This window comes from Varanus komodoensis, unplaced genomic scaffold (assembly GCF_004798865.1).
Source record: "Varanus komodoensis strain SLA01 unplaced genomic scaffold, ASM479886v1 scaffold7_3, whole genome shotgun sequence".
NCBI classification, from domain to species: Eukaryota; Metazoa; Chordata; class Lepidosauria; order Squamata; family Varanidae; genus Varanus; species Varanus komodoensis.
Window position 1 is genome coordinate 9,373,668 of NW_025336480.1, and position 27,984 is coordinate 9,401,651.

Below are 27,984 nucleotides of genomic sequence, written 5' to 3' on the forward strand. Positions count from 1 at the left end.
GGGCGGCCAAACTGGAAATTGAGGAAGATGAACCACAATTTTCAACAGATACTTCAGAGCGCCCCCTACTGATCAAACCGAGCTTTCATCTCTCGGTTTCGGCCAAAAAAATTTAAAACCACACACTACATGTCACAATACATGCGTTTTCCGTTAATCCCAGCCTAGTGCTTGATGTTCTTGACAATCAAGAGCTAGTAGAAGAACAAACCCACTGGTTTCATTAGCGCCCCGTCAAATATGGAATACGATGACCGAAGAACTGCTTTTTTAAAGCCCCAGGACGATCTTCTATAATTAAATTACCAGAAATCATGAAATCAAAACCCAAAAGTTTACCGTCCTTTGAAAAAATGTTCAGTGAAACTGCGCAAGACTCTGCTGCAGAACACAGAGAGAGATCGCTTCGGCTAATGGGCTCGACTGTAATAAATAAAATACGCGTCTGTCTACACACACGCACTATCAGCATATAGTAAAGGAAACGCCCGATTTCTACCAGCGAGCAGCTAACCACGGAGAGCGTGCGTGATGCAGCGGTTAGGGTTAGCCTGACTTCGGGAGATGCGGGTTCCTCTCCCCAGTCGAGCATAAGCTCGCAGGGAGACTTCAGCCCAGTCGCCGGACGCACCTTACAGAGTGGTTCTTGTGAGGATCAAATGGAGCCGCACCTAGTAAGCCTCCTGGGCTCCTTGCAAAAGGAAGCAAGGCGGGCTATGAACGTATCGTTATAACACTGCATAGAATTACTGTATAACATTAGCTTATAAGGGAGCTCAGAAACATAAAATATATTTCAGTAGATCTGTCGCGCTGCCACGCTAAGCAGGAGACGCGTTAAAGACACTCCACTACCGTTGCCAATCCTGCCCTTCCCCGCCTGTTTCAGAAGAGGGCGGGGCGAGCTGGCGGTCGGTGGGATGGTCTCCTGGATCGCGCAAAGCGATTCTGAACATTGATTGGGTGGTGGCGCTGCCTATTAGAACACCGCTGAATCATCCGCTTCCAACAGTCACCTGGGGGCGGTTCCGTTTGTTGCGGGGCGCGAGGGAGCGAGCGAGCGCTGCGGGCGGCGTGTGGGCGTCGAGGGCTGGGCTGCTGCGGGAGGGAGTCCTCTAGGAAATGTGGGTGGCAGCTCGCCCAGCCACGCGCAGTTGCAGTTACCAGCTTCACTTGCAGCCTTTGCTAAATAAGTTTCCGAAGCCAGGCGAAAGCTTGAACGTAATGGAATTGGCAAGGGAGGGTAACTTGCTTCAGTTTTAGTCAAGTAGAACGAATAGGGCTCTTTCATCGCCCATGTGTATGTAATTAACGTGGGTGTGGATCAGGTTCAGCGAATTGCAGTTGGGTTTGACTCCTGGAGTCTTTTTTTGAGGGGAGGGATTCTATTAAGTTTCTGTACGGCCCGTTAGCTAAAGCTGTTTGGGCAGTTTGCGATAATTTAAACCATAAAACACAACATGTTTGAAAGTAATATAAAAGATTAAAGTTGCAGTATAAAATGAAGATTTTAGCTTTTCCACACACGTGATGATTCTTTTTTGCTGCTTCTATTCGTACTCTTTCAGGATCGGGTGAAGTAACCAATACCGGTTTCAATTTCTGATGCTGGGGGAGGGGGTGTTAGCTGATATTTGATGCTAACTTTTGGGTGTCTGCCCCCATAATAGCCTTAGAGTACAATATGGTGCATTTCTACTCAGAAGTAAGCCGTAGCGAACTCACTAAAATGGGATCAGGTGGGCTTAATCCCACAGTTTGGACTACATAGGCATGGGATTGTAGCCTTCAATTGGTTTACTAATAACTTCCTAGAATGTTACGTAGTGTAGACCTGTATCCTTGAGAAGAACAACCTGTAAAACTTGTTTCTGTTCAGTGGATCTACTGCTGAGTAGCTGTAATTCATTTGCAGGTTTGCTCCAATTATTTCATTTCTGTAAGGTGAGCTGAGTTAGGTTGTGCTTTATTTGTTGTTTGCTTGGGGTTTGATTCTCTTAGACCAGCATTTCTTAGCTGGGTGCCCTCCTTTCATCCCCAAGCACAATGACCAAGGGTCAGGAATACTGGGAACTGTAGTCCTAAAACTTCTGAAGGGCACAGACCAAACTCATCTTGCATTCTTTCTGTTTCCTCTTTATCCTACAGTAGGCAGAGTTACTGTAGAGGGAGAGAAGGCAAACAAAGATGGACTGGATGAAACTGCATGCTTATTCCAGGAAGAGGCAGACTCAAAAAAATGTTCGCTGTCCTTCTCCTGTGCCAGGCGTGGCAGCATCTGTCACTATGGGCCGAAGGCATTCTAAAGCCAAAGGACCGCAGCCATGCCAAGTTCTGCTTTCCAAGCCTGGATGTAAACCTGTCAGAAGTAATTGTTTGTGTTTTACTCAGCTAGCTTGGCTTTCCCTGCTAATTCCATGTGTGTCTTGATTAAATGTTGGATTTGTTAGGTCTTTGCACATGGGTAAAAATGGATCTATCCTACACAGTACTATGTGGCAACTGTAGGGATGAGAAAGTAGGCCTAATAGAGGCAAAATAATAAAGTGCTAAATTTGTGCAATGGATAGTGGAAAAGAGAGTGGGGTGTTCATAACTCTGTATTTATTTGATTATTTATGAGAGTCTTATACTGTTCCCTGACAAGATTCTTTCATGGTTCAGCAATAAAAAGAAAAAAAACAGGAATAAAAGAGAAACAAGAAGCTGATTGGAGGGAGATTCCAGATAAATAAAAGGACGTGCTTCTTCACAATTCATAATTAAACAGTGGAATCAACTGCTACAGAAAGTAGTGATGGCCACCATTTTTGGATGCCTTTAAAAGGGAGTTAGACAAATCTGTGGAGGAGAAGGCTCCTTGTGGCTACTAGCCTCATAGCCTGTGTTCTGCCTCCTTTAAAAGAAGCAGTATGTTGGTGTCCACTAGTGGCTGAGAAGATCATAATTGAAAGATCCTCTGTGCATCTGGTTTGCCCTCATGTGAACATGGTGCAGGATAGGGTACACTGTTTGTCTGATCCCGCATGGCGTTTCTTGCTTATTTAACCTCTACTGCCCAGTAGCTGAAGCTCTCTGGGTGGTTTAAAATAATCAATTAAAACATGCTCTAAAATGCACCAAAATATATCACAATATAATTTCTTATGTTCATAACAGAACAGAATAGTAGGATATTTAAAATCAGATTATGCTAATAACATGGTGGCTGGTCAGTCAGGGAAGATGAATGTTCAAACTTCTTTTTAAAACGTGCATTTAGAGGCAGATAAATTTCTCATTTCCCGTGATGTGTTGTAGAAAGCTCCTTCATGTTTGGATAGCATGGGATGGGCTTATATCAGGGATGTTGAATCTCTTTCACCCTGGAGGCTCAATTTCATTTTGGGGAAGCTCAGTAGTGGGCAAGGTCAGAGACAAAAGGGCCAAAAATTTCAACATGTTTTAGCTTAAAGCTGTTAATGGCGATAACCAAACCTTAGATAAGGCATTGCCCCTTTTAGGATGGGAGAAATGTGCAAAAGCTAGAAAACCATGAAGTGATCCAGGGAAGGAGGGCTGGATGTGACCCTCAGGTTCTGCATCTCTGCGCTGCATGGTCCAGTGAGGCAGAACATGCTCTTTGTATGTAGTTTCTGATCCCTGAGATTTTCAGAGAGGAACTGAGCAGCAGCTGATTAAACAGACCTCCTCCTAAGGTACTGTGTGCTGCTGCCAGTAGGAATAATTGACAGTACTGAGCTGCATGAACAAATAGCCTTATCTGGTGTAAAGCACATTCCTGGGAGTTTGGGAGGTGCATTTGTAACCTACTCCCCTCAATTGCTTCTTTGTGCATGTTTGGTATGTGACTGTCATGGTTTGGGAAGAGAAGCAATGTAGCTAAAACCTTAGCTATCCTGCATGAAGTTGATCATGGGATGTATTAAATTGTTAACATTACTGTAGACCCTGAGCAGGTTGAACATGGTCTACTTAGACTATAGTAGGGCCATGATTTAGAGAACTATAGGCCTAAACTCTTCTGTCTTTACAATTCATGGTCTGGTGCTTTTTGCAGTAGGGCAAACCACTTTCATGAATGAGAATGTCAGAATCCATGTCAGAATGCACAATGACTAGGACTGTGTGCGTTTGCATTAACATAAGGCATGCCGTCCCTGTGCACCTTGTCTTATGGCAGAAATGCAGCTTTTTTTCTTATCACTGAAGAACTGAAATTTGGTACAGGCAACTGTGGCAGGGAAAGTTGCTCAGCCCAGTCTAGGGATTAGGGCCGCAATTAGGAAACCTGTAGGCTTCCAGAAGCTGCTGTACTACACATTCTGTTAGACTCAGCCCACCTGGCCAATTGGTGAAGGATGAAGGGAGCTGAAATCCACAGCACCTAGAAGACCACTGTTTCCCCTCTCCCCTGGGAGAGCTTTGAAAAATATTTCCTCTAGAAATGGTTCATGCGTCACTTCTGTAATATTGACTCTAAAGTGGTTGTTTTCTGTACTCTTAGAGTCCTTGATTTATGCATTCTTAAGAGGTATTGGGATGGGAGAATGTTGTGCTCTGATTGTGTTTCAGCTCTAGAAACCCTTTAGCAGCAAGAATTGGGTTCCAGTTACTTAATGTGGCATATAAATATGTACTTTTACAGTCAGGACACTGATGCATAGTTGAAGACTGGCAATTGTCCCAGGGCTGCTCTTTTGGAGACTTCTCATGAAATTCAGTGTATTAAAGGAATGTATTTCTAACCATATTTGGAAGCAACCATTTTTAAGAGTTGCATGCAGGCTTCACTGAGTTGGGACACCTGTTTTTATCTGTCACCAAACATAAGTTGTCCCATTGTTCTTGGTGGGATAGAAAAGGTATTCATGCAATGAATTCTGCACTGGGTTTGCTTTGCAGGGAATACCCTTAGCATTTGATCCTTTCAAAGGGTTCCTTTGAAAATGATCATGGATAGATTCTTACCAGATGGGCTACACTTATGAAATTTTGTCTCCACATGAACAATGAAAGGAGAATGCTGCTCCTTCCACCTCAATAAAACTAGCAGGATTCAACTTATGCCGCTCCTGTAACAGCACACTGAAATTCTTTTCTTGACTATTTATGAAGTGTAATAAACTAATTTGCCAGAAGGGGGAGCATTTCTCCTTTGGAAGATGCAGTAAACTTGCTTGGGACTTTTTGCATCGGGATGGCTTTGCTTCTTTTTCATACTCTGAGACAACGATGCTTATAGTAAAACCTAATGGCAAATTTCTCGAGAGAGAGTTTAATGATAGATCTCAAAGCTGTGTTAAGGCCACTGGAAAGCTGCTACCATTGTTTCTTGGAAGATCATGGTCAACCAGATCACCTCTCCATTGGTCAGAGAAGGAAGAGCTGCAGGGAGCTTGCTTTGCCTTTTTCTGCCAGAAAGAACTCAGACAAAAACGCTTCAACTTATGTCAGAATTAGCTTTTTTTCTTCTCCTTCCCAATCCCTTTTACTTTTGGATCCAGTCCTTGCACTATAAGCCTAAAGGGACAGCCTGATTATGGCTCTTCATAAGCCACTCTGAGAGCCATTTTTTGGCTAAAAATTTGGTAAAATTAATTTATGTAGTAGCAGAAGTGGCAATAATACTAGGGCATCCAAGTGATTGTGGGTGTTAGAGGGAGAGGCAGAGGATCGATTCTTAATTTTTAATGTCAAAACAAGTCCTTTGGATGTATGCAGGACTTTGACTTAGGTTCAGGTTGTAAGATAAAAGATATTAAACATGTGATTCTTTTTTGTGCATTGTGATGGTTTGAGAAAATACTCATTTTTCCATAGAGCAGTTTGGGAATACCATTGCAACAGCTTTACCAAAGATTCAAGAAACCTCTGATGTGGCCCCGATGGGTTGCCTTTCAGCTGAACAAAGGTGTAGTATAGTTGTCATTCCAAATAGTCTATTATTTGATTGAGGTGAAGGGATGGGGGGGGGAGCTATATATGATATGGCCAGTAAATGTGTACTGTATGTTTAGGCATTATTGCCAGGGTAAGACAAACTTGCCCTATTTTCAACAACATTCCTTGAGCAACAATAGTATGAGTTGCTCCTTTGGGAATCATAGGATTCATGTTGATGAATCATATTAAGCTTCAAATTAAGAGCAGTCCCCATTTGTCCAGATGACGTTCTAAATATCAGAAAAGATTTCAAATGTCTTATTGAAAATAGAGGTCCCTAATTGTGCTGTATTATCTTCTAAATAGCATTGAATTCAATTACAATGAAAACAGATGTGTGGAGAAGAATATAGATATCAGTGAAACAGACACTGTATTAAAGGTATGAATACTATTATTTAACCTCTGATCCCTTAATAAATCTGACTGTGGAAGCACAGGTGCTGGCAATAACCAGAGTTCCTTTTACCAATGTCAGTTGTAAAATCAGCTGTAACTCTATCTGGGGAAAGCGGATCTAGCTTCAGTTATGCATGCACTCGTTATAGCCAGACTGGGACTCTACTGTGTGGGACTGCCTTTGAAAACTACTTAGAAGCTTCAGCTTGTGCAGAATGCGGCTCCTAAGTCCTTGTTAGGGCTAGATGTTAGGGCTAGATCACATTACACTAATTCTGCATCAGCTGTGCTGGCTGCCAGTGTGTTTCTGGCTCTGATTAATAGCACTGGCAATGACCTTTAAAGTCCTAAATGGAGCAGGACAGGTTATTTGGATACATAAAATGCAATGCAAGTAACCTGGTCTGTCTGCATCTGTATGAACCTGTCTATGCTCTGAGATCATCTTTGCAGATCCTGCTGATTACCTCTGTTAAGCTCTGTAAAGTTGGTGGTTTCTGGATTGATGGCCACCTCAGTGGTGGTCCTTAACCCATGGAATCCCCTCCTAAGGAATATATGGTTCACCCATATATTTGTAAATGCTTTTAAGAAAGTTTCAAATACCTGTTTTCTCTGGCTTTTAATTGGAAAGTTTTTGTCTAAAATATAGCTGAAATACAGCTTCAAACATCCAACTGTAGCAAAAGTGGATGTTTGAAGCTATATTTTATTACAAGTTACGTGCTTTTTAAATGTAATGTGCTTTTATGATGTGTTTGTGACTTCAAAGTGTACAGCTTTTATGTCATATGCCATACTAGGAAACTATGGTTTTGAAAGTTGGCAAAAATTATATTAATTCTGTGGCTATTTGGGTAGCAAGGATGAAAACAAAACAAAAAACACCACTTTCCCATTCCATCCTGCCAAAATAATTGAAGTTATTTAAAAAGGTTTCCCTGTAGCCATTAATGTCAGGTACCCAACTTAACTGGTCCCATCTTGGAGAATATTTTGTTCTTTTTGGGAAATTTTAATGTTTAGCCTGTATGCTGTGGCCCTTTTTAATTGCTTTTATAGATGTGTAATTTATTATGTTTTAATTGGTTTTTAATGTGTTTTTACTTTATTGGTATGTTTTGCATTGTAAGCACCTAGGAAGGCTTCCGCAATTATAGGCAGCTTATAAATATATGTAAATAAATACAAAAGCAATAACAGAGCCTAACAGGTGACTGGGTAAGAAAATCTTTGCTTAGAAGGATTTTTTCCAGGAAGTACTGTAGGTCCAGCATCAAGGGTAGGAGTGGTTGGGCGCCTGTCAAGGGCCCACACCTCAGCTTGGGCCTAACTGCCAAGAGCCTCTTGGTCTTGTTCTTTCTTTTCACCATGAAGACTCGCTTCGGCCCCACTTGTCATCTGACCCAGATGGGGTGGGGGTGACAAGGAGGAACAAGCACATGCTGTTACTTGCTCACTGACTCCCTCCCTGCCAAACAAGGGAGTGGAAGTACTGATCAGGAGAAGCAAGAGCAGCTGGGGACAATGGGAGCAGGAAGGTAGACTCACTAAAGGAGAGCTGCCTTGATAGTGCCTTGCCCAAGAGCCCTCCAAAGTCTGGAGTTGGCACTGTGGATTTTGCAGCATGAGAAGCAGAAGTTAAGGTTTCAGCCACATCAGGCTTTGTCATCTGCATCTTCATTGTTGGTTTTAGGATTCTTTGCAGTTGAACTCTGCAAGTAAAAAGAGCCCAAGAAACAGTGAAACTGCTTCAGGTGAGTGTGCTTGTGTCTACCAGGGTCAAGAAGTCTTGACTTCCAAGTATGTGCTGAATTTTTAACTGTTCTTAATTGACTAATATTTATTATTTTCAGCTGATGTATATTACCTTTGGTGATTTCTGCCAAAACATAGTAGAGAAATTGTTAAAATAAAAATGTGAATTAAAGGAAGAGACATTTAATAATAATTTTTCTGGCCTTGGTGCAAAATGCTGCCTGTTACCTTTGGGGCCCTAAATGGCTTTGTACATGCTATTTGAAGGACTGCCTGCACCTGTGTGGCATGTCATGAGTGGAGGTGGCTGGAGCCAGAGGTCAGACTAGATAGCCCAGGAAGACCCTTTCTGACTTGCTCTATGTTTATAAATCTGGCTAGGTAAGATAGGCCTAGAAACTTGGTTTATGTGCCTGCTGGCAGGAATGAATAAGAAGGATTTTTTAGTGGTGGCCTTGTTGTTGGGGAATTCTCTTCCTTGGGAATTGTGTTTGGTTTCCTGGTTGGTGGTAGAGGCCAGAGTGTGTTCCCCTTCAGGCCAACACATTTATGCAGTTAAGTTGATAAGCAGTCTGATACTACTGTCTCTCTGTTGGTGTTTAATAAATTCTGGTTGAATTAGCACTGTAATAATGTGTTGCTGTCTATTGGGCAAAATTGGTGTCAGTATTTTAACATCTACATTAATTAATGAAAGGTGTTGACAATTGGCACAATAAGTATAATCCTTGCTTAGGCTTGGGAATGATTGTAATAGAGCCACTATTTAACTAATGCAGAGAGAGTCCAATTGAAACATACAAGAATGCAAACCAAGTAGTTTTAGAACCAAGAAACTAGAAAAGGTTTTTATACCACTCAATTGTAAACCCATTGGGACCAGGTAATTTTCTAGTATTCACATTTGTAATTTCCTCTGCTTATGCAGGAGCTGAAACAAACTGTTACTCTGAGGAATCTTTACATGGAAGATTAAGCTACAGGAAAAAATCCTTCCATATTCTGTACTGATACGTTATTACCCTACTCTATGTATCCAAATCAAACTCTTAAAAATAAAATATGCATCCCTTTCCAAAATTGAATATTGTGCCCTTACTCAGACAGTATTATGCAAAACAGGTAATTTCAAGTTTGAACAATGCATTTATGTTTTGCCTTTTAATTCCAGGAATGACTCTGCCCACAGGTGTTTCAGACTTCCTGCTGCACTGTTTGGATGCAGATTCTACCATGTGCTGCGATACAGAACTTAGTGACTATACATGTAGTTATTCATCACCTGAAATCTTTAGGGAGGAAAGAAGTTTAGGTATACACTTTTTATGTTGTACATGTGAGAGGAATGTAGTTGAGGAAGGCTGTATCCCTGAATACATCTGTATTTTTGTTTGTGAAAATTAGAATATATGGCACTGATAAATTGCTTTTTTATTTGTTCAGCCAAGTCCCTCATATAAGCATGTGAATTAAGCTGAGCTAATCGGTAGTTGCCAAATGCCTCTTAATGTGTGCACAGGGGCTGTTTCTTTAATCAAAAGTATGAGTTCAGAATGTGCTTTCTTCTTGTAAGGTTTAATGTGGCGACTCCTGAGTTGAACTGAAATTTCTGTTTGCCCAGTTCTGGAGATAAAGCAATCCTCCATGCATAGGCAGCCAGTTATTTCAGATTATATCTTCAGTAATTTGTTTTAAGGGGATATAGAGTCTTTGCAACTTATTATTTAGCATTTTTGTATACTGTCTCTTAGCCGCATGGCTCTCTAGATGGTTTTCATAATAAAACTTTATCTCAGTCATCAACATCTTGTTACTGCCATTGAAATCTATGGGAATTCAGAATCATTTCTTACAAATGTATTAATCTGGTAGAACTTCATATATTTCAAAATCAGGAGGACAACCATATTGTCTTCTCTGTCCAGAAGGAAGCACTGCTAGTCCTGAAGAAGGGTGGCATATCCGATGCAAAAATTCAACACTCTTGGATACCAGCAAAGCTATCAACATAGACAAGATGCAGCAGCTGCCAAATCTTTCAAAGATATTGGGTAACTCTAAGCATGTTAAGTAAGTGTTTGATTGTAAATTTGACATTAACAGTTGTATCTGTGTTAGTCCCGCTTATAGCAGACCCACCGAAATGAATGTGGTTTAAATTATACTGCCATGGGATATAATCACGAACGGCAATTCTGTGCAAAGTGGAATTAAATGTGCAGCAGTGAGCAGGGATGTGGTAACTTGGGTTGCTCCTTCTGCACTGTGGCAGTGTGGATAATTTTCAAGGAGGAATCAGGGAGTTACCAGTTTGCCTTCTCCCTGAGACCTGCTGGGGAAGATATTCTCCACAGCCTGTTTTGTGTGGCGCTGTAACTCACAGGGAGAACCTGAAGACTTCCACATATTGGAATCCAATTCCTACTACTATATCTCTGACCATGGCCAGTGATCAGGAATGATGAGAGCTATAATTCTACAACACCGGGAAGGCTACCATGTTTCCCATCTCTGCTGAGGAACAGCAGAGAGCCAGTAGTCTTGTGTCTACTAGGAACAGGCTACCTGTTGTGCTTCAGATATGTTTGACTACATCTCCCATGATAGCTGACCATTGGTCATGATGGCTAGGGCTTACAGGAGTTGTAGCCAAAACCCAAGTAGAGGGTGCCAGATTACTGAGCCATATCTTACACTGTGATGGTGGGATGTGTAAGGCACGTTGCAGACCTTTTTCCTAGGCCGTGCAGGGTGCCTAGTTTTGATACTGTGTCTGTCTGGGGATAGTGAAGTGGAGGCTGCAAATCAGATGAGAAGGGCAGTGAGTGGCTGGGAGATTAAATGCTGCCTCTTACCACTTACCTCATGCAAATCCTCCCCATCCCTCCTGTCTTTGAGCAGAGAAGGTGTGCCTTGGGATCCTGGTCCTGTGTGCTGATGGAGGCTTAATTTGTCCTAAGGCTATTGAGGGATGCCATCTGCATGATGTCACATTGCGCTGTTAGAATCATTACTTTTACTTACCAGTATCATACTGCTCTACTGAATTTAATCTTCACTTTAGGAGGTCAATACCGGAGCATTACAAGGTTATATATAAGAAGATTTGCTTTTTTATTGCTGCTGTTTATGACACTTCGAGTTTGTTCCTTTCATAGTGGAAGTTTTCTCCAACATGTAACCACAAAACCACGATTCATCTAAATTAAGATATGGTTAAAGGCAACTTTAGTGGGGTCTCAATGTGTTCCTTCAACATCGCAGTCTCAGTTAAACAAGCCTTGCATCCTGGCTAGGATTGTGAGAGAGCATTGCTGTCTATGAAGATCTTTAAGGGATCACCAGTTGAATGGGATCATAGTGGTGGTGGAAGCATAATTTAATCTGCCACGCTGAACTGATGATTGGTGCTGTCAAAGTTGAGGGGGTAACTATTCAGAAGTCTGCACAGGATCCCAAGGATTCAGACCAGAGTAACCTGTTCCCCCGTGATTCTGGATGAGATCATGAGTGCTTGATGTCAATGTCCTTTTATGTTGCACACTGCAGTTTTGTAATCAAAAGCTTCCACGGCTTCTCATTAGGCTATTCCGCACATTCAGTTTTGTCTTCCCACAATTACTCCCTGAAGGGCATTTGTGTAGAGAATGTGCCATAGGAAACCTGGGTGCTCCCGCCATTCTTGTTTCCCATGTCTGGGAATCTCCCCCGATTGAAGTAGCTGCTGCCTCAGTCCTGGAAATTGTTGCTGAGATGTAGCAACTGTAACCATGGAGATCCCCTCTTTCAGAAGGCTTTTTCCAGACACAAATGCATCTCCAGGGATGCTGGTAGAGCATCATGTTAGGACAAAATTGACCATATGAATTGGCCTCTTGACTGGTTTCCAATATATATAAAGTGCTGTTGGCTATTGGGGAAGAAATATCTTTGCTCTTCCACCTTGGAAACTTTTATGAGCAGCTAAGCTAGTAACTCCTTTCTTGGTTTTTGAATGCTTTTAGAGAGGAGGGGAAAAGGGGAGAGAGGCTAACACTTTAGTTTCTCCATCAGCGACAGAACATCCAAGCAGAAACTGCATTCTGAATTGACAAATGCTTCAACCCTGGCACCAGGTAAATAATAATGCTGAAAATAAGAAAACTGTCATGAACAAATTAATGATCCAGCTAAGAGATTTATTTTTGTTAAATGGTATTGAAATATGTTCATGTCAGGGACCTGTCAGGGACCTGTGGTATGATGTTGCCCTTCTAATTATATTTGAAATTGCCCCTCTTTGTCAAGATTTGGAGTCTTTATTGTGCACTTATCATTCCTACTCAGTTTATTTCTTTAATTTCTATACTTCCCAGTAGTCAAAGCTCTCTGGGTTCGGTGCGACAGTTAATATAAATGTCGTAAAATACAATATAGAATAAAACAACAAGTAATCATAAATTTGCATTAAACATTAAAACCACATTTTAAACCAAGCAACTAAAACCGGTCCATACCACTAAGCCTGCTCAAAAAAGGCTGACAGTGGCAATACTTCTCACCTCATAGAATAGTAGAATTGGAAGGGGCCATCAAGGCCATGTGGTCCAACCCCCTGCTGTTGCAGGACACTAAGTTACACCATCCTACTCCAAATAGCACCTCCATCTGCTATTTGGAGTTTCTAAAGTGAACAGTTTTAATCTGGTGCCAAAAGATAGTAAAGTTGGCTCCAGGTGATCATTCTGTAATTTGGGGGCTACCACAGAGAAGGCACTCCTCCTCCTTACCATCACCTTGGAGGTGGCATTTGAACGTAATGATATTGAACGTAATATCCTGGTAGATTGCAGTTGGAAGAGAGGTTCGCCCAAGCCATGTATAGGTTTATAGACTTTATAAGTTAAGACCAAAACTCTGAATCTGGCTGAGAAGCATGTAGGCAGCCTGTGCAAGCAGGTCAGAACTGGAGTTATATGTTTGGACCATCTAGTTCTGGATATTAGTCTGGCCGCCACATTTTGTACAAGGTGGAGATGCTGAACTGTATTCAATGGCAGTCCCATGCAGAGTAATCTAGCACAGTGATCTACTCTGGCAAAGGAGGTAGCACATAGTCAGGCTAGTAGCCACTGAGAACCTCATCCCTCATGAATCTGTCCAATCCCTTTTAAAAGCCATCCAGATTGGTGGACATCACCACTTCCCATGACAGCGAATTCCATAGTTACACTATACGCTGTGTGAAGAAGTCCTTCCTTTTATCTCTCCTAAACCTCCCGCCAATCAGCTCAAAGTCTCCCACTGGAAGTCCCTCACTTTCAGATCCCTATTTCCATGCCCAGCTGGAGAAAAAAAAAAAAGACAACAACAAGAACAAGAACAAATCCATACTGTGGCTTGCTACATGTGTTGAGGCAGTGATACGTTGAGACGGTCCCATGGCTGTCATGGAATCCTGAGCTGCCCCAGATAAGGTGTTTTCAGCATGGATGTCAATAGCCTCCAAGACCAACAGTCTGGGGGACCTTAGCATTTCAGCTGAGTCCACCTCTGTCAGCTCAGCAGGGTGGGCATTTGGTTACAGGTGCTTAAAATGGTGTCAGCATCCAGGGTTTTTTTTTTGGGGGGGGGGGGGGACTGTCACTGGAGTGAAGGGAATCCAGCATTTTTTTGCCAAAGCAAAACAAAGTGCAAGTCCCCACCAGTGTAGATGCATTATTCTACTGTACTGCAGCACAAAGTATGGAGAGTCAGGAAAAGAAAGTAATTTTATGTTGATCACTGGTCTTAATTCTACAGTGAAACTGGAAGTAGAAACTGGAAACAGTGTCAGCTAGAAAAGCTTTTGATGGCAATTCTCATACTAACATTCCCTTAACTTAAAACAGCTTCCTTTTCATCATTTGCACTGTTTCCCTGACTTGAGTGAAGCAAGGTAAAAGATGAGAAAGAAGATCTTTTAGGTTAAGGGGCGCAACACACAATGAAGCAATGCACAAACTGTATACACATGCTAGCTCTGGGGCAATTCTCTTGAGGTTGTATAATACTTCCTTTCTGTGCTACCCCATGTTTTCTTTTTTGAACCACATAGTGATTCCTGAGGCATCTTTATATCCATGCTTTTCCTTGTCAGGATTTCCATAAATGATCCACCAGACATAGTATTTATCAGTTTATCATGGTATTTATCATGGCATTCCTAGCCAGCAGGAAAATTTATAGAAAAAATAAATATAGTGAAAAATAAGTGTAGCTCATTAAATGATTTCAAAATATGTGGCTTTTGAGGCAGTTGGACTTGCACAGTAGCTGCATTTTAAATGTTGTAATGTCCACTCAAGTAATGCTCCTGCGGGATATTCAAAAGCCGTGCACTGTTTTAGCAGAGGGCCCTTCCCAGAAGGGGAGGGCCATGCTCTAAGCAAGCAGGAAGTGGTCTCTTGGTAACGCAAGTCCCTGTCCCTCATGTCAGTCCAGTGCCAGTAATAACCAGCGTATGTTATTGAAAAAGCCACTGCCCTTATGCACCCCACAATTAGGTTTAGGTAGCCCCAACTCATAGACCTGCAGTATACTTTGTTCTTATTTCTAAAAACATTTTCTGTTTGGAGCAGATGGCTAGTGATGGATGAGATTATGGTTGCCTATTTTATTATTATTTTTTACTTACAAATATTTTCCCCTTCAACTAAATAGTGCTTATTCCCAAGTAAATATGTTTAGCATCTAAAAGGCAGAGGCAAACTTCATAGTGACACTGCTATGATATGATATGGTATATCATATGATATAATTTAAGACTGGTAAGCAGTGTTTGCTTGCTCTAACACATGAGAAATATAGAATCAACTGTAAAGCGTAGAATGGCTGTGGGGAAGGAGGGAGAAGGAAAATGTGAATGCGCTTTCACAGCTGAAGTAACGAGGAGAGCTTTGGCTATTGGGTGATCTAGAAATACATACAAATACACAAAGCCGCCTAAAGCTCCCCCCCGACCCCCGCCCATCCCTGGTAAGAGTGTTACACTCTGTAGTCTAAAATTACCAGCTGCGTTGTTTCCCTATAAACCAGAATATATGTAAGTTTCTAGAGAACACTAGTCTCCACCGCAACTGCCTCAATTTCTATTACCAGGACTTCACTGAAATACTTTCCCATCTACCACAGCTATTTGGCTGTAGACATTTGTTCTGTGCACTTACAGTGTGTGTCATTTTTGCTAGAGCATAGTCCACTTTTCAACACTACATTTATAAAAAGGCCAGGGTACAAAATATTAGCTACTCAGATGAAACCCCTTCCAGTTTTTCCTGCTAACCTCTTCTCTTACAGCAGCTGTCAAGTTCCTTCTCCTTTCCCCCACCTCCTTCCATGTTTATTCAGTTTTGGAAGGACAAAACTGGGTGAATTTGTGAAAAAGTGGCTCTCCCCACCCCCATTGTTAGGCTGGAAAAAGGGGAGGGGTGAGAAAAGTCAACTAGGATGTGGGCTGGGGAGTAGTGCTATCGAGCCAGAGAGGAGGAGGGTGAGCATGAAAGAGGGAAGAAAGCAGAAATGGGCTGGGGGCACAAGAAGAATGTTTCAAAATGTTGCTGCCTCTCCCAGCCCCTGAGGTCAGGCAACCTCAGACTGGATTGGTGTGTTGGTACAGCAGCAGGGCAGGACTTTGGCTGCTGGCAGGGCAAACCTACAAAACGGAGTGGCTTTTTCTGGCTAGTGCAGCCTGCACCCCATCTTTCTTGGTTGCCATGGTAACCAGAGCTGTGAGAACTGATTCATCTGAAGTACCCCCCCCCAAGCCCCGCTTCAGACTTGCAAGCACAAATACAGTTTTAGAATCTCATTACACCCATGTGGAGTGATTTTGAGTGAAAAGACAGGCTGCAGCATTAAGGGGTGGTTCAAAGCTCAGAAAATGGGACTAAAGGAATGACACTGCAACTCAACAAACTGCAGTTGAAAATGAGCCTGGCAAATGGCAGCTCCCCCTCTGCTCAAGCTACTCCAAATGTTTCGTTGTTGCTGCTGCTGTTTTGCAGGGGGGGAAGCATGCAAACTGTTGTCTACAAAGGAAAAAACAGCCGAATCACAATCTTCTAGAGCCTTGCTACTGTCTCCAACACAAAAAAGACAGGTGATAGTTTTAACAGCCGTAGGCTGCCCTGTATGAATGGTGCTTCCTGTATTTAACCACATTCCCAGTGTGCACTGCATTGAGTGGAAGCCCCTTAGGCAGGGATATATTGTGCATCTTGCTTGACTACAGCCATGGCTGTGAGAATTTTCAGTTGAAACATTCCTGCTTATTGATCAGAGCGGGACAAGTGGAGGTATTTATTCCCCACGTGACAGGGAATATCTAACTCCCCTCCCATTCTGGAAGAGTGCAGGAACATCCCATGACTTTTTGGAATATCAAGCTATTAATCATTACAAGTTTATTTTGCCCGGGATTATAATAGTTCTCTTGCCATTATTGTATGGGGCAGGGTCTGTTACAGAGAGAACTGCGTGTTACTTTAACAAACATGCTTGCAATTTAATAGTATGGGAAAACATTTGCAGGTGCACCTTGCTAAATAGAAGGAACTACTTAACTGTTTGCTTGCTGGTTTTACCTCCATAGTTTCTCTTCTTAAGTGCACCCCACTCCCACCCCGCATGCACTAGATTTTTTTTCTGGTCTTGATGTTGGCTCGGTGAAAGGAGAAGGGGAAGATACTGGCTGTGGGGAGAGGATGCTGAGTGAGAAATAGGAAAAGGGTTATCCTTTCCCCTCCCATTCAGGTGCTTCACAGGTGTGAATGCTCCCCTCCCATGCAGTAGCTATGCAAGGCACATACAGGGAGCCTGGGCTTGCTTTGTAAAATGTGGTGCTACCCTAACACTGGTGGTATTGTAACAACGCTCTTCCAAATAAAGCAACCTACAAGTGGATTTCCAGTATAGCAGGAGTGGGGAACTCATAGCTTTCCAACTGTTTACCCTACAACTCCAATCAACCCTAGCAGCATAGCTGATTGTGATGGCTCATTGGTGTTGTAGGCCAAAACATCTGGGAATCCACAAACTGCCCATCCCTGTATTATAGCATTAATTGAATAGTTTTAATGGGAAATATTTGTTGTAATCAATTTAAGCATAGGGTACTTAAGTCTGGATTTAGGTGCACTGCATGAAAATGATTTAAACCTGAAAATATAACATTAAAATTGTCATTCATTTTCTTGACCTTAGCTTAAATGGGTACCTAGCAAGATGTTTTACAAAGGTAGTGTTTAATTTCAACATAATTTAATTATTTTAAAAAATAATGCACTTATAAATTGACCATTTTCCCCCTTGACTTCTGTTTCATATTATATAAGAGCAAGTGCAGTATGAGATTATGAAACAAGCAACTATCGATTCAAATCTTAACTTTCCTCTCCCATGGACTCAGTATGTGGCCTTACCTAAGGCACTACCTCTTTCAATCTCCCTCTTTCATTCCCTACAAAAAGGTAGTAATAAACCTGACCTGACACAAGCTGTTGTTGTAAACATTACTGAGACAATGGATTTAAAGCAGTTTGATCACTCTAAATGCTGTAACAGTATTCCTTCTGGGTTCCGATTTTGCACTAATACGGTTCTTTATATTATTGTAGATTGACAATCAGCAGCCCAGGAAAATGAAGTGCAGGAAAAAAATAAAGTTCAAAAACCTGTTAGAAAATACAGCTTCCTCATCTTCTCCTGTCATACTGGGTTCAGTTGGAAGAAACCAGTCAGCCATATCTTGTACAGGCACAGCTGAAGCATTTCTTTCCAAACTGTCAGATGCTGACATGGTAAGTGGTTTTGTCCTGGGCTTCTCCCACCATGTTTAAGACAGTGGTGCCCTTAAGCGTGATGTTTGAAGAGCACATAAAAGCTTTCTTCAACCTGTTGCCATTCAGCTGTTTTGGACTACAAAACCCAACATTCCTGGCCATTGACCATGCTAACTGGGGATGATTGGAGCTGATGTTCAAATTGTCTGGAAGATACCTGAGTGGGGAAAACTGCCTACCCTTCAATCTCCACTGTATTGAACAGGGAGGTCTGAAGAAGGCATCTATTGTATTCACGTAAAAGTGTATAGAAATACCACCAGCAGCACCATCTGGAGAACTCCATGGCACAGAAGTCTGGTGTTACCTCCCACCTCCACCTGTCTCCTCTATCCTGCTTCCCACTTATATCTACTGCATCATTTCATAAAGTCCAACCAAGGCCTGACTAACTTAGTTTGGTTTTCATGAATAGTTCTTCCTTAAATCTCTTTATCCAAAGCAGTGAACTTCTGTGTCCAAAATGAGTTCAAAGTATCCAGTGACAGATATGAAGTATGCTGTTTGGAGAAGAATCCACTTATCTATGTCAAAAGGATTTCCCTCCTGTGAAGGAATTCATTTTAAACATAAATGTAGAAACTGAAATGGAACTGCAAGTAGAATACTGTTTTCATATGTAGAAAATGAAATATTTTCAAATTAACAGCAGCTCTGGGAACTTGCTTTTGATGCAGTTGTATATCTTTATAGGAGATTAGGTCTAGAGCAGTGAACATAAGAAAGAATAAAGATTTCCTAACAAGTACAGCACTTCTGCAGCCAGAAGATTTAGAGGTTAGTGAAATCTCTTGACAGCCATTTTGTGCTTTTTCTTCATGCAATGATAAAATTGAAAGAAATGTGCCCTATTGCTGCATTTTTAATCAAACCCAAATTAACTTTTCAAAACCAGTCTGAGGTAACTGCTAAAGTTTATCAGATTGTGTAAACAGCTGTTGGGAAACTGAGGGCCACTTCTATGTAAGGCTTCCCTACACAGAAAATACGCTAATCACAGAAATAAAAAGTGCCAGTCAGAGTGTGAATTGGGACAGCGGGTGTTCCGCCTTCCAAATGTGTGGCAAAGTAGACACTTTTGTAAATTGCATGATATTGGTGTCCATAATGCAGAAACAAAGTTGTATGCTTGAGCATATCTATTACTTAAACTACTAATCGCTTTTCCATCTGTTTTGTTTTTATTTATGAATATTTTATGCACCCTTTTCAGAAGCAAAGAGTAACAGGCATGGTTGCTTGTCTTCCATGTTACTCTTAGAATACTCCTATGAGGAATATTTAAGAGAAGAGAAAATTGTTTATTGGTAACTTTGGATTTTGTATATTTAAGTGAGTGTGAACATGTCCACACCTTATTCAAGTAATTCAAGTAATTCAGAGAAGGGATGTCTCATTGACTGATGTAGACAATATGCATTGAATTACTTTTAACTGTGTGGTTGTGGAAAAAAAGTTCAGAATGATTGTACTAACAGACCCATAGCTACAAAAGATTTAACACTGGAAATAGTTGAAGGAGATTCAGCAGTGGAGGGGGGGGTGACTCAAGCTGGGGCTCATAACTGAGTAGGGATGTCAGCTAAAGCCTTTCCCAGTCTGCTTCAGCCAGTTTGTTTCACTGGTTCTTCTAACAGAAGCTCAAACAAAAACAATATAAAATTGCTCTCATTTGCCTTATTCATCATTCAAGGGAACTGGAAAACTGGTAGATATTTATTCTGGAACTCTCAAGATTGCTATACTAAATTTTCACCCAGTTCACAAAGTAAGTGTCCCTTTGTCTTGTGATGATCTACCATTACCCCTGGGTCCACAGAGATGTGTAGGAGTGTGACAAAGAAATTGCAGCACTGTCTCTGACAAACAGACTGTTTTCTTTTTCAAGACCCTGACAAGTTGCATAGGCAAAATGTAGGATGAGGTTCTACATGTGGAAGAGCTAATCTTAGAACTGGGATGGACAATGTACAGCCTTGCTGTGTGGATAAAATTCAACAGTTTGGTGTCAAAAAGCCACTGCTGAATTTCAGTAGCAAACTGCTTTGGAGATTTAGAAGTGACACAGCTTGAAAACAATCCTGCTAAAGAAGCTCTCCCCATCTGCTGATTCACTCCTTTTAAGATACTCATGGGACCATCCAACATGGCTTCCCATAAGCCACCAAACTCAGAGAATTACAAGCATCCGATGAAGGGCAAGAGGAGCATGGAGCTGAGAATTGTCAGTGCTCCTCCTGTTCTCCAAAGCAAACAGCTGGTTTCAGCCATCTTAAGTGTTCAGCCCTGACTTGCAAAGAGAGGAGACAGTAGTACAACCAGGATGCTTTATAGCCTTCTCTTCTTCCCCTGGAATGCCTACCCCACTTTTCTCTGACAGCACTGGCTCTGGGGTTAGTCTTACAGCTTTGGAGCTGCAGTTGGTACTAAAAGAACCATGTGGCTGTAAGAACACAGAGAAGGTGCTCTAAATTCAAAGTCCCAGCTCCAACCTCAGAGCACTTCTCTGACATTGGAGTAGGACTCCAAATTATCCTGTGGCCATAAGATTGCATCTCCTAGTATAGGTTTGCATATTTTAATTCACACTAAAATAATTTCTTGCTCTTTTATTTTGCTTTGGTATAGCTGGATTTGTCCTCTGTGCACAAGGTCTCTCAAAGTGAAGACATCTTGCCAAATACAAGTAGTCTGTATATCAATTCAGAAGAAATTGTTCCTGTGTCTCTGTCTCCAGAAAGGATGATTCGTCAGGTTATACATAGTTTTTTTTTCCTGTTTCAGTGCTACTTTAAAATACTTTGGAATTGCTGTTGTAATAAAGATAACATAGGAAGATGAGCAGCACTGAATTGAATGGACATGTAAAGGTAGATGTGGCATTTAAAGAGATGTCACATTATCGCACAGTCTTATTATACATTTATATGTAAATAAAGACCAATTCAGCTGAAGCAAGACAGCAGATAAGACTGATGGCTGGCCCAGAACATATGCCTTTCATGCAAAATGTAAGGTCAGAAGCAAGCTGAAAATGAGGACAGCCTAACTGAAGCTGGGTTGCCTTGAAGCACTGATTGCTCTCAAGCAAGAGCCTGCTACTGCTGGAATAATGTTTTGGATCCATGTTTTTTTCCCCATGTCTTTCAGCATTTGCGAAACAAACCAGAAATCTGCTCTATCATTAAAGCTTCACCAGGATTGAGACCAGTGAAAGTTATCCAACATCCACTGAACAGAAAAACATTCTTTCCACCAGAATCAACTGAAGGTAAAGTGAGAAGGAAGGGATGCAGAATATGCCTTTACTATGAGAGCAGCAGGAATTACTTAGGATTTTGTTTTTATTTTTAAAAGGTCCATAGCTCCGCCATTGACTGAAGGTATTCATGCAAAACTTAATTCACTTCTTTGTAAGATTCTAAAGCAGAAATTGGCAGGACTAAGTAAGGGCATCCCATTGGAGCTTGTGTTCAAATCCTTATTCAGCCACAAACTTTCTGGGGCTTCCTTGATTGTCATTTTTGATTTTTTAAAAAGTGGGATACCATTGGAATAAACATGCTGGATAGCTTGGGGCAAATCCTGATGTATTGACCACCATTTTTAATGTTGAAAATGGAGACCAAAGCAAGGTGGCCTGAAAAGTTTAATCACTCTAATTATCTTGGTTAATTTGCAAGGGCATATTTTAATTGGTGACACTGAGACTGAAAGGCATGTTTGTTAGTCTAAACTTTTTTGTTTTGTTATAGGGAATTAAAAAAAGCATAATAGTACCCTTTAGTGTTAACTGTTAGTCATAACATATATTTAAATTCTTATCTTCAATGTTATCAAAAAGGTTATTGGTAGTATATTTGGGTGTTTGGGTGTTACATCCTTCAAAAACTTGTTTACAGAAAAGGGGCTGCATTTATCACGTTTTGTAGGACAACTTGGTGGAAAAGTCTGAGTTGTCTTTTGCTGGAATTATGCAGTTCTCCGATGAACTATTACTCGAGTTCCCCAAAATACTAAAGTGTATCTGCAAAAAGAGAAATTGAGACATCATTTCCAATGAAAATTGATTTGTTTTTCAGATATTATTGCAAGTTCAGAAAACTGGGAGAGCAACAATGACAGATGAGTGCTTCCATAGGTCAAGGGAACATGATGGAAAGCCCTTCTGTAAAGTGGGAAAAAAGGAGCACCTTATAGAACCCTGTACAGCTACAATTGTATGAACAAGGTGCAATCAGTAAAAGGTAATTAATACTCAAGTTCTATTTGAATGAATGGGAGTAATGTTCTTAACATTACACTTAGATCCTATGGATGTCAATATTTATTTCCAGTTTTCAGATGTAGTCAAATGTGAGTTTTGGATCTTTATTCCTACTATGCAGAAAAGTATTTACTACTTTAGTGACTGTTCGGTCAAAGACACATAATAAAAATATTTGACTTGATATAAATGAAAAAAGAGGAAATGAAGACAATTGAAATGTAGGAAGAGGCTCAACTGAACATTTGGATGTTGTTAAATTTGAAATACTAGTGATATTTTTAAAGAAAGTTGTGAACAAATATATTTCAGGGTATGTATTTTGGCAGGTGGGAATAATGTTTAAGAATTATTAGCTTGGATGTGATTATTTTGCTTCATGTTCTATATGTGATTGTTCTGTATTGCTGCAAAAACTTGGTATTACTTCATGTTTCTTTACACAATTGTCAAATATGTACTGAGAATACTTCCAACTCTTGATAAGCCTCCGGAAGATGTCTTAGCGTGATCCCAGAAACCCAGTTAAGTGGAAGCACTTGGATTAGAGACAATAGAATCTACTATTGAATCCTAATGTCACCTTTATTAGGATTGTGAAATTGAGTAGAATGTCAGTATGGATTTGAAACTTCAAGCTCTAATTCCTTTGTCATGAGAGCAAGTATATGTAGAAAAACTGGACTGTTTCTTTCATTGTCTTATCTCTAATAGAGCTGCTTACATTTTCAACTACTTCCAACATGAAGCTTTAAGACTGAACTTTACAGAGTCCTTGTTCCTACTAACTGGTTTTGAGAAATTAGCCTCTGTGATCTGTGTTTAAAACAAAATGTCCCATGAAGTTTGTTAATGACATGGTGTTTACATAAATTTCAACATGTAACTCTTTAACTTATTTTTTTTTAAGATGGAGGATGGTAGGACCTAAAACTCCTCAAATTTTGTACCAGAAACAAGATTTGCAAATAGCATATCAGCATAAATAAATGAAAATATGCAGGTGGAGATGCTTTGATTGTCTTCATTGGATTAAAATGAAAGCCCATTTCAACCTGTGTGAACTTGTCCTACCTTGGCAGCTGCTAGCTGTTCCTGAGAATTGGAGGAAGACTACATGGTCTAAAGCTGGTAATTAACTTTCACATGTAATATAAAGGGAAAGAGCAAACAAGATGCCTAAATAGTGATTCCAGCCTAATCTGCATCTACTTCCCCTCAGTTCTTTTCAGCTGTCAGCATGCTTGGGATTGCCAACTTTTCAAAGTCAGTTCCTGTAGCCTTGGGGTGTTGAATCCAGTATAAGTTGTCCCACTGTTGATAAAGACAAGAGTTGGATCCAGCTTTTTTGTCTCATTGAATAGGAATAGCCTACTCTTTTCCTGAGTGGAGTTCCACTCAGAACACTTCTGCTAGTGGAAGTGAGGTGAGTCTCTTATCTGCAGTTGCTTATGACCCCTTGAAAATCAGCTTGGAGAGCAGAGTGATCCTCTGGAATACAGAGTGATGTGGTACTGGGGCAGCAGAGAATTTGCGAATTCAGCAGCAGTGATGGGGACCATGAAGAAACTTGTGGTGTGGGGGCTGTACATATTCCATTAGCTTAGTGTTGTTTACCTTTGCATGTGATGCTTGTGAAAATGGTACCAGTAAATCAGGTTTGGTTGAAAATACCAAACTTGATGCATATTTTACCATAAAGATACAACTCTGGAAGTGTAGTCATGAGCACATTTATTTCAGTAAACCTTATCTTCTCTATATCAACTATGTATAAGTCTCCTGGATGATTTGCAAACTTCAGTATGCATATGATTTCCACCTGAAACACATGACTTGTAGCCAGAAGTATGTTACTTGGCACTAAACACAGAGCTTGGCAGATATATTAATTTGGTATTTCTGTTACTGCACAATGTGCTATTGGTATATAATATACTTGTGTTGAAAACTTGCTCGGGTAAAAATATCTTCAATTATTTTTTGATTCAAGTTGCTAAAGCTCAATAAGTACTGTGAGAGGAGTTCATTTTCCTTTCCTGAGGCTGAATTTGTTGAGAGATAAGTATTTGAAGAAAATAAGAAGACGGAGATAATCTTCCCTATTTTGTGGGTGCACTGCTTTTTAACTATCTTCTTCAGACACTGATATTGTTGGGAAGGCAAGCTTAATACTCTGGGCAATTTCCTTGATGTTGTTTTCCAAAACATAAAATTGGATAAGGTCACTGTATAATAAAGATTCACCTCTAACGGAGGCCTTCAGTGCTGTTGACACAAACACAGCAACATACTTTGAATGACAACACACTTCTGATTCCAGCCAGAAACCATCTGCATGAGGTAGCTCTGCTCCGGTGTCAGCTTAAACTTCATCTTACATAAAGAAAACCTGGTGAAAGGAGAATCTGTTGCTGATGAAAGTTTTTCCTTTTAGTCAACTGAAAGTGGGCTCTACTTGACTGTTAATTTGATTGAAAATAATGCTTCTGACTCCACAGAAATATAATCATGGTGACTAGAACAGAAACAGGGAAAGTTGTGGGCCTCTGTTGGGCTCCAGATCCTGACATACCTATCAGGTTGGCTTGCCTGACGGGAACTGTAGACCAACAAGATCTGGAGGACCCAGGCTTTTCAATCCCTGGACTAGGACATTTCCAAGGAGACAAGGTGCGGCTGTCTCTACTAATCCTCATGAGCAGTATTGGAAACAAAACACTTCCATCTGAGGTGCTGCCTCTTCAGGTCACCAGGACCTCTTCCTGCTCCCCATCCCACCTGCCACACCTCACCAAAGTCAAATTGTACTTCTGCAAGCATTGGAGTTCCTCCAAACTTGTTGATATCTATCTCTTGGGTGTTAGTGGTGCTTGTTTTAGCTGGTCAAGCAACGTTACGCACTACCTGAAAATCAGAAACAGAATTATATTAACTGACACCAGGTTAAGATTCTTAAGCATTTCTTCCCATTTTTGGAAGAAGATACTGGTTGCATAATTCTACTCATTTTGAGAATACAAAGGATTCTTAATATCATGAATAAGGCATCTTCTCATGTTGTGCTCTCTTTCCTGTTCAGTTGGGCTGCAAATGGTTCCACAATATCAGACTCTTTAAAGGCTGCAAGTTACAACCTTAGATTGGTACAGACCAGCCATCAAAATGCTCTCCTCCAAAGTTAGTGGGATTGCTCCTTGAGCAACATAGGCCCGAAATAATCCTTTGGTGGATTTTAATGACATCATCTCTGATGAGTCACAGCCCCTCTAAAATGACTAGCTAGTGGAAAATGTGCAGTGGAGATTTTATAGAGCCTGATTATCAGCCTAATAATGCAGACTTTCTACGGCAGTATAATTCAAGTGCTTTACTGGGTCACTCAGTTGAGCCTGCAGTTCATGGGTCAGTATCTGCAGAATCTGAGCCTGTTCACATGTCACATTTTAAATCCAACAACAGAACACACAGAATTTAGAATGTATGAGCATATGAGTGATTTCTTCTACCAGTTAGCATCACTTGGAAAAAGGAAGGGAAAAATATGCTTCTCATTAATCAGAGTACTTTGGGGTTTGTGTCATATATCTACGGCATGTCAATGGACTTCTTTGTTGCTTCATAGTTATTGCTTGCTGAGGCACAAGTTGGTGGGGAAGGAGAAGAGAAAGAGACTGATTCACATAGAAACCTACTGAAGTTTTCGGATTCCTGCTTTGGGATATGCCTCAGTCTGGTTTTACACCAGTTCATCATAGGCAATATGCAATGCCATGCTCTAGTATAATGAGACACAATGCTATGCACATTTATGCAAGAAAAATGTTCTAAAACTCCCAGTGTTGCTCAGTCAGCTTGGGACTTTTTCTGTTTAAATATGCACAGAACTGCATGGATTCTATACTTCTACAGAACTAAGTTGCACCAAGCCACAAGGGGCACCAACAGCATGTGACAAAAGTGCTCAAACCCTGCAGAAGTTCCCCACCATTCAGACTTTTCCTGCCTCAGCTGTTGCCACAAATAGCCATTTTATCAAGCTAGAGTGGGGAGATGAAAAGGGGAGCAGGGTGATTCTGCTAGCCCTGTTAAAGCACAACTTCATTTCTTCTTTCTTTCCCATCCCCTGTGCCTTTTTAGATTTGTAATCCTGCAGGCAGAGACAAATTTGCTTGATTGTGAGCTGCTCCAGGAGGCTTTTTGGCTGGAGATTGAGATAAAATAAGTAACGCACTGAAGCTGTAATGCAGTGTGCTGCCTCCCACGTATATACTGAACATACAGGGGAGGGAGCTGTATTGCAGTTCATGCATTTAGAGATTTTCCATACTTTTTCTGCACTCATAATTCTTCCTTCATGATGCTTTACATTTATGTCATTCACCACGGCCTCTCATGTTTTGTGAGCACTTTCATGGCTTTCTTTACCGCAAAGAAAGTCTGGCATATTTAGAAATGGCACCATTGAAGGCAGATGTGCTGATACAATTTCACTATATCATCTGGTAATTCTTTCAATTTCGCTATATCAATTTTGCTATATTGAAGGCAGATGTGCTGATACAATTTTGCATCATCTGGTAATTCTTTCATGGAACAGAAAGAAAAAACTTCAGGGGTGAAAATAGGTGTAAAGGGGCCAGTCTTAATCCCAGAAAGTTTCGGGAAGCAGCAGCCTTGAAGTGGTAGGTGAGAAGCCCTCATTCAGAGACGCCTCTGCTGTTTGTGTAACAGAAACTTATCCATGTATGCAGAACATCCTCATGTTCAGAACCACTGATTGTCCCAGGGTTCCTGATGTCATGAGGCAGCTTTTGCATGTAGGAACATGAAATTTTGTGAGAAATCACAAAAGTTGACCATATAGATGTTGGTGCCAGAGCCTACAGACATACAGAGTTTGGAGTGAGGCCAGTAGTTTTGGTGCTGCTTCCTGCACGTCTTCAGAGTGAATGCTGCGGGGGGGCGGGTATATCAATCTAGAATCCTGCCAATACGTTTGGCACCATGGAACTACATCTTGCCCTTTTATGATCAAGCTTAGGGCCTGTGAAGGGTGTTTCTTGTGATTAGAGGTCTCTGGGTGGCTGTAGTTGCATTTTAGTAACTGTGCAGAAGGCCCTTTTCTATTCACCTTTCAGCATTGTTGCCATGCCCCCTTCTTACCTCCCTGTGTCAGAGTTTGGTATCTTGGACATGGAGCAACACCGAACTCGCTCGCTTTTCTGTTTTTTCAAGGTTAAGAAATTTGGCACAGGAAGGGGCCAAATGTAAGAGGGCTGAGTTGTAAAGAGAAGGGTTGGAATGGGTCCCTCTGTAAGTGGCTGTAGGAGCTGCTTGAAGTGTTTAGCCTTTGCAGTTATCCCAAAATTTCTCACTTGTGTTTTGTTCATGAACTTCTGTATAGGACATTTGACAAAGTATTCAGTCTGCTTAACCATTTGCCTGCTCCCCCAACTGTACTATCTCATAGGGAGGAGGAGTGGTGGGGGGAGGAGAAATATGGTTAGTGTTGCACTGGGACTCAGGAGATCTAAGTTCTAGTCCCCACTTGGCCATAGAGCTCAGTGGGCAACTTTGGGTCAGTCACTGACTCTCAGCCTAACCTGCTTCACAGGGTTGTTGTAAAGATAAAACAGAGACGTGATCTATGGAAGTTGCACTGAGTACCTTGCAAGAGAAAAGGGGGCAGAAGAGAAAATGTAATAAATACAAAATGAAATAATAGTAAACAGTGCTTTTTTTTTGTCATAG

At 41.1% G+C, this 27,984-nt stretch overlaps 1 protein-coding gene across 1 annotated transcript; it reads left to right on the plus strand.

The window, feature by feature from the left end:
- Positions 1-1,179: 1,179 nt before the first annotated feature.
- MEIKIN (meiotic kinetochore factor) lies at positions 1,180-22,316 on the plus strand. Its single transcript, XM_044454600.1, has 13 exons — positions 1,180-1,221; positions 2,149-2,368; positions 5,824-5,914; positions 6,253-6,328; positions 8,042-8,102; positions 9,275-9,415; positions 10,029-10,173; positions 11,168-11,192; positions 17,739-17,921; positions 18,657-18,740; positions 20,592-20,717; positions 21,114-21,234; positions 22,046-22,316. The coding sequence occupies exons 2-13, from the start codon at positions 2,188-2,190 to the stop codon at positions 22,090-22,092; spliced, it is 1,281 nt and encodes a 426-aa protein (XP_044310535.1). The 5' UTR covers positions 1,180-1,221; positions 2,149-2,187; the 3' UTR covers positions 22,093-22,316.
- Positions 22,317-27,984: the final 5,668 nt, after the last annotated feature.

Excerpts from the sequence above, each read along its gene's own strand:
- MEIKIN (XM_044454600.1), top strand. The coding sequence starts at position 2,188 with ATGGACTGGATGAAACTGCATGCTTATTCCAGGAAGAGGCAGACTCAA. Across the intron at positions 2,369-5,823 it reads TGGATGTAAACCTGTCAGAA|AGCAGTTTGGGAATACCATT; the intron begins GTAATTGTTTGT and ends ATTTTTCCATAG. Across the intron at positions 10,174-11,167 it reads GGTAACTCTAAGCATGTTAA|GAGGTCAATACCGGAGCATT; the intron begins GTAAGTGTTTGA and ends TCTTCACTTTAG.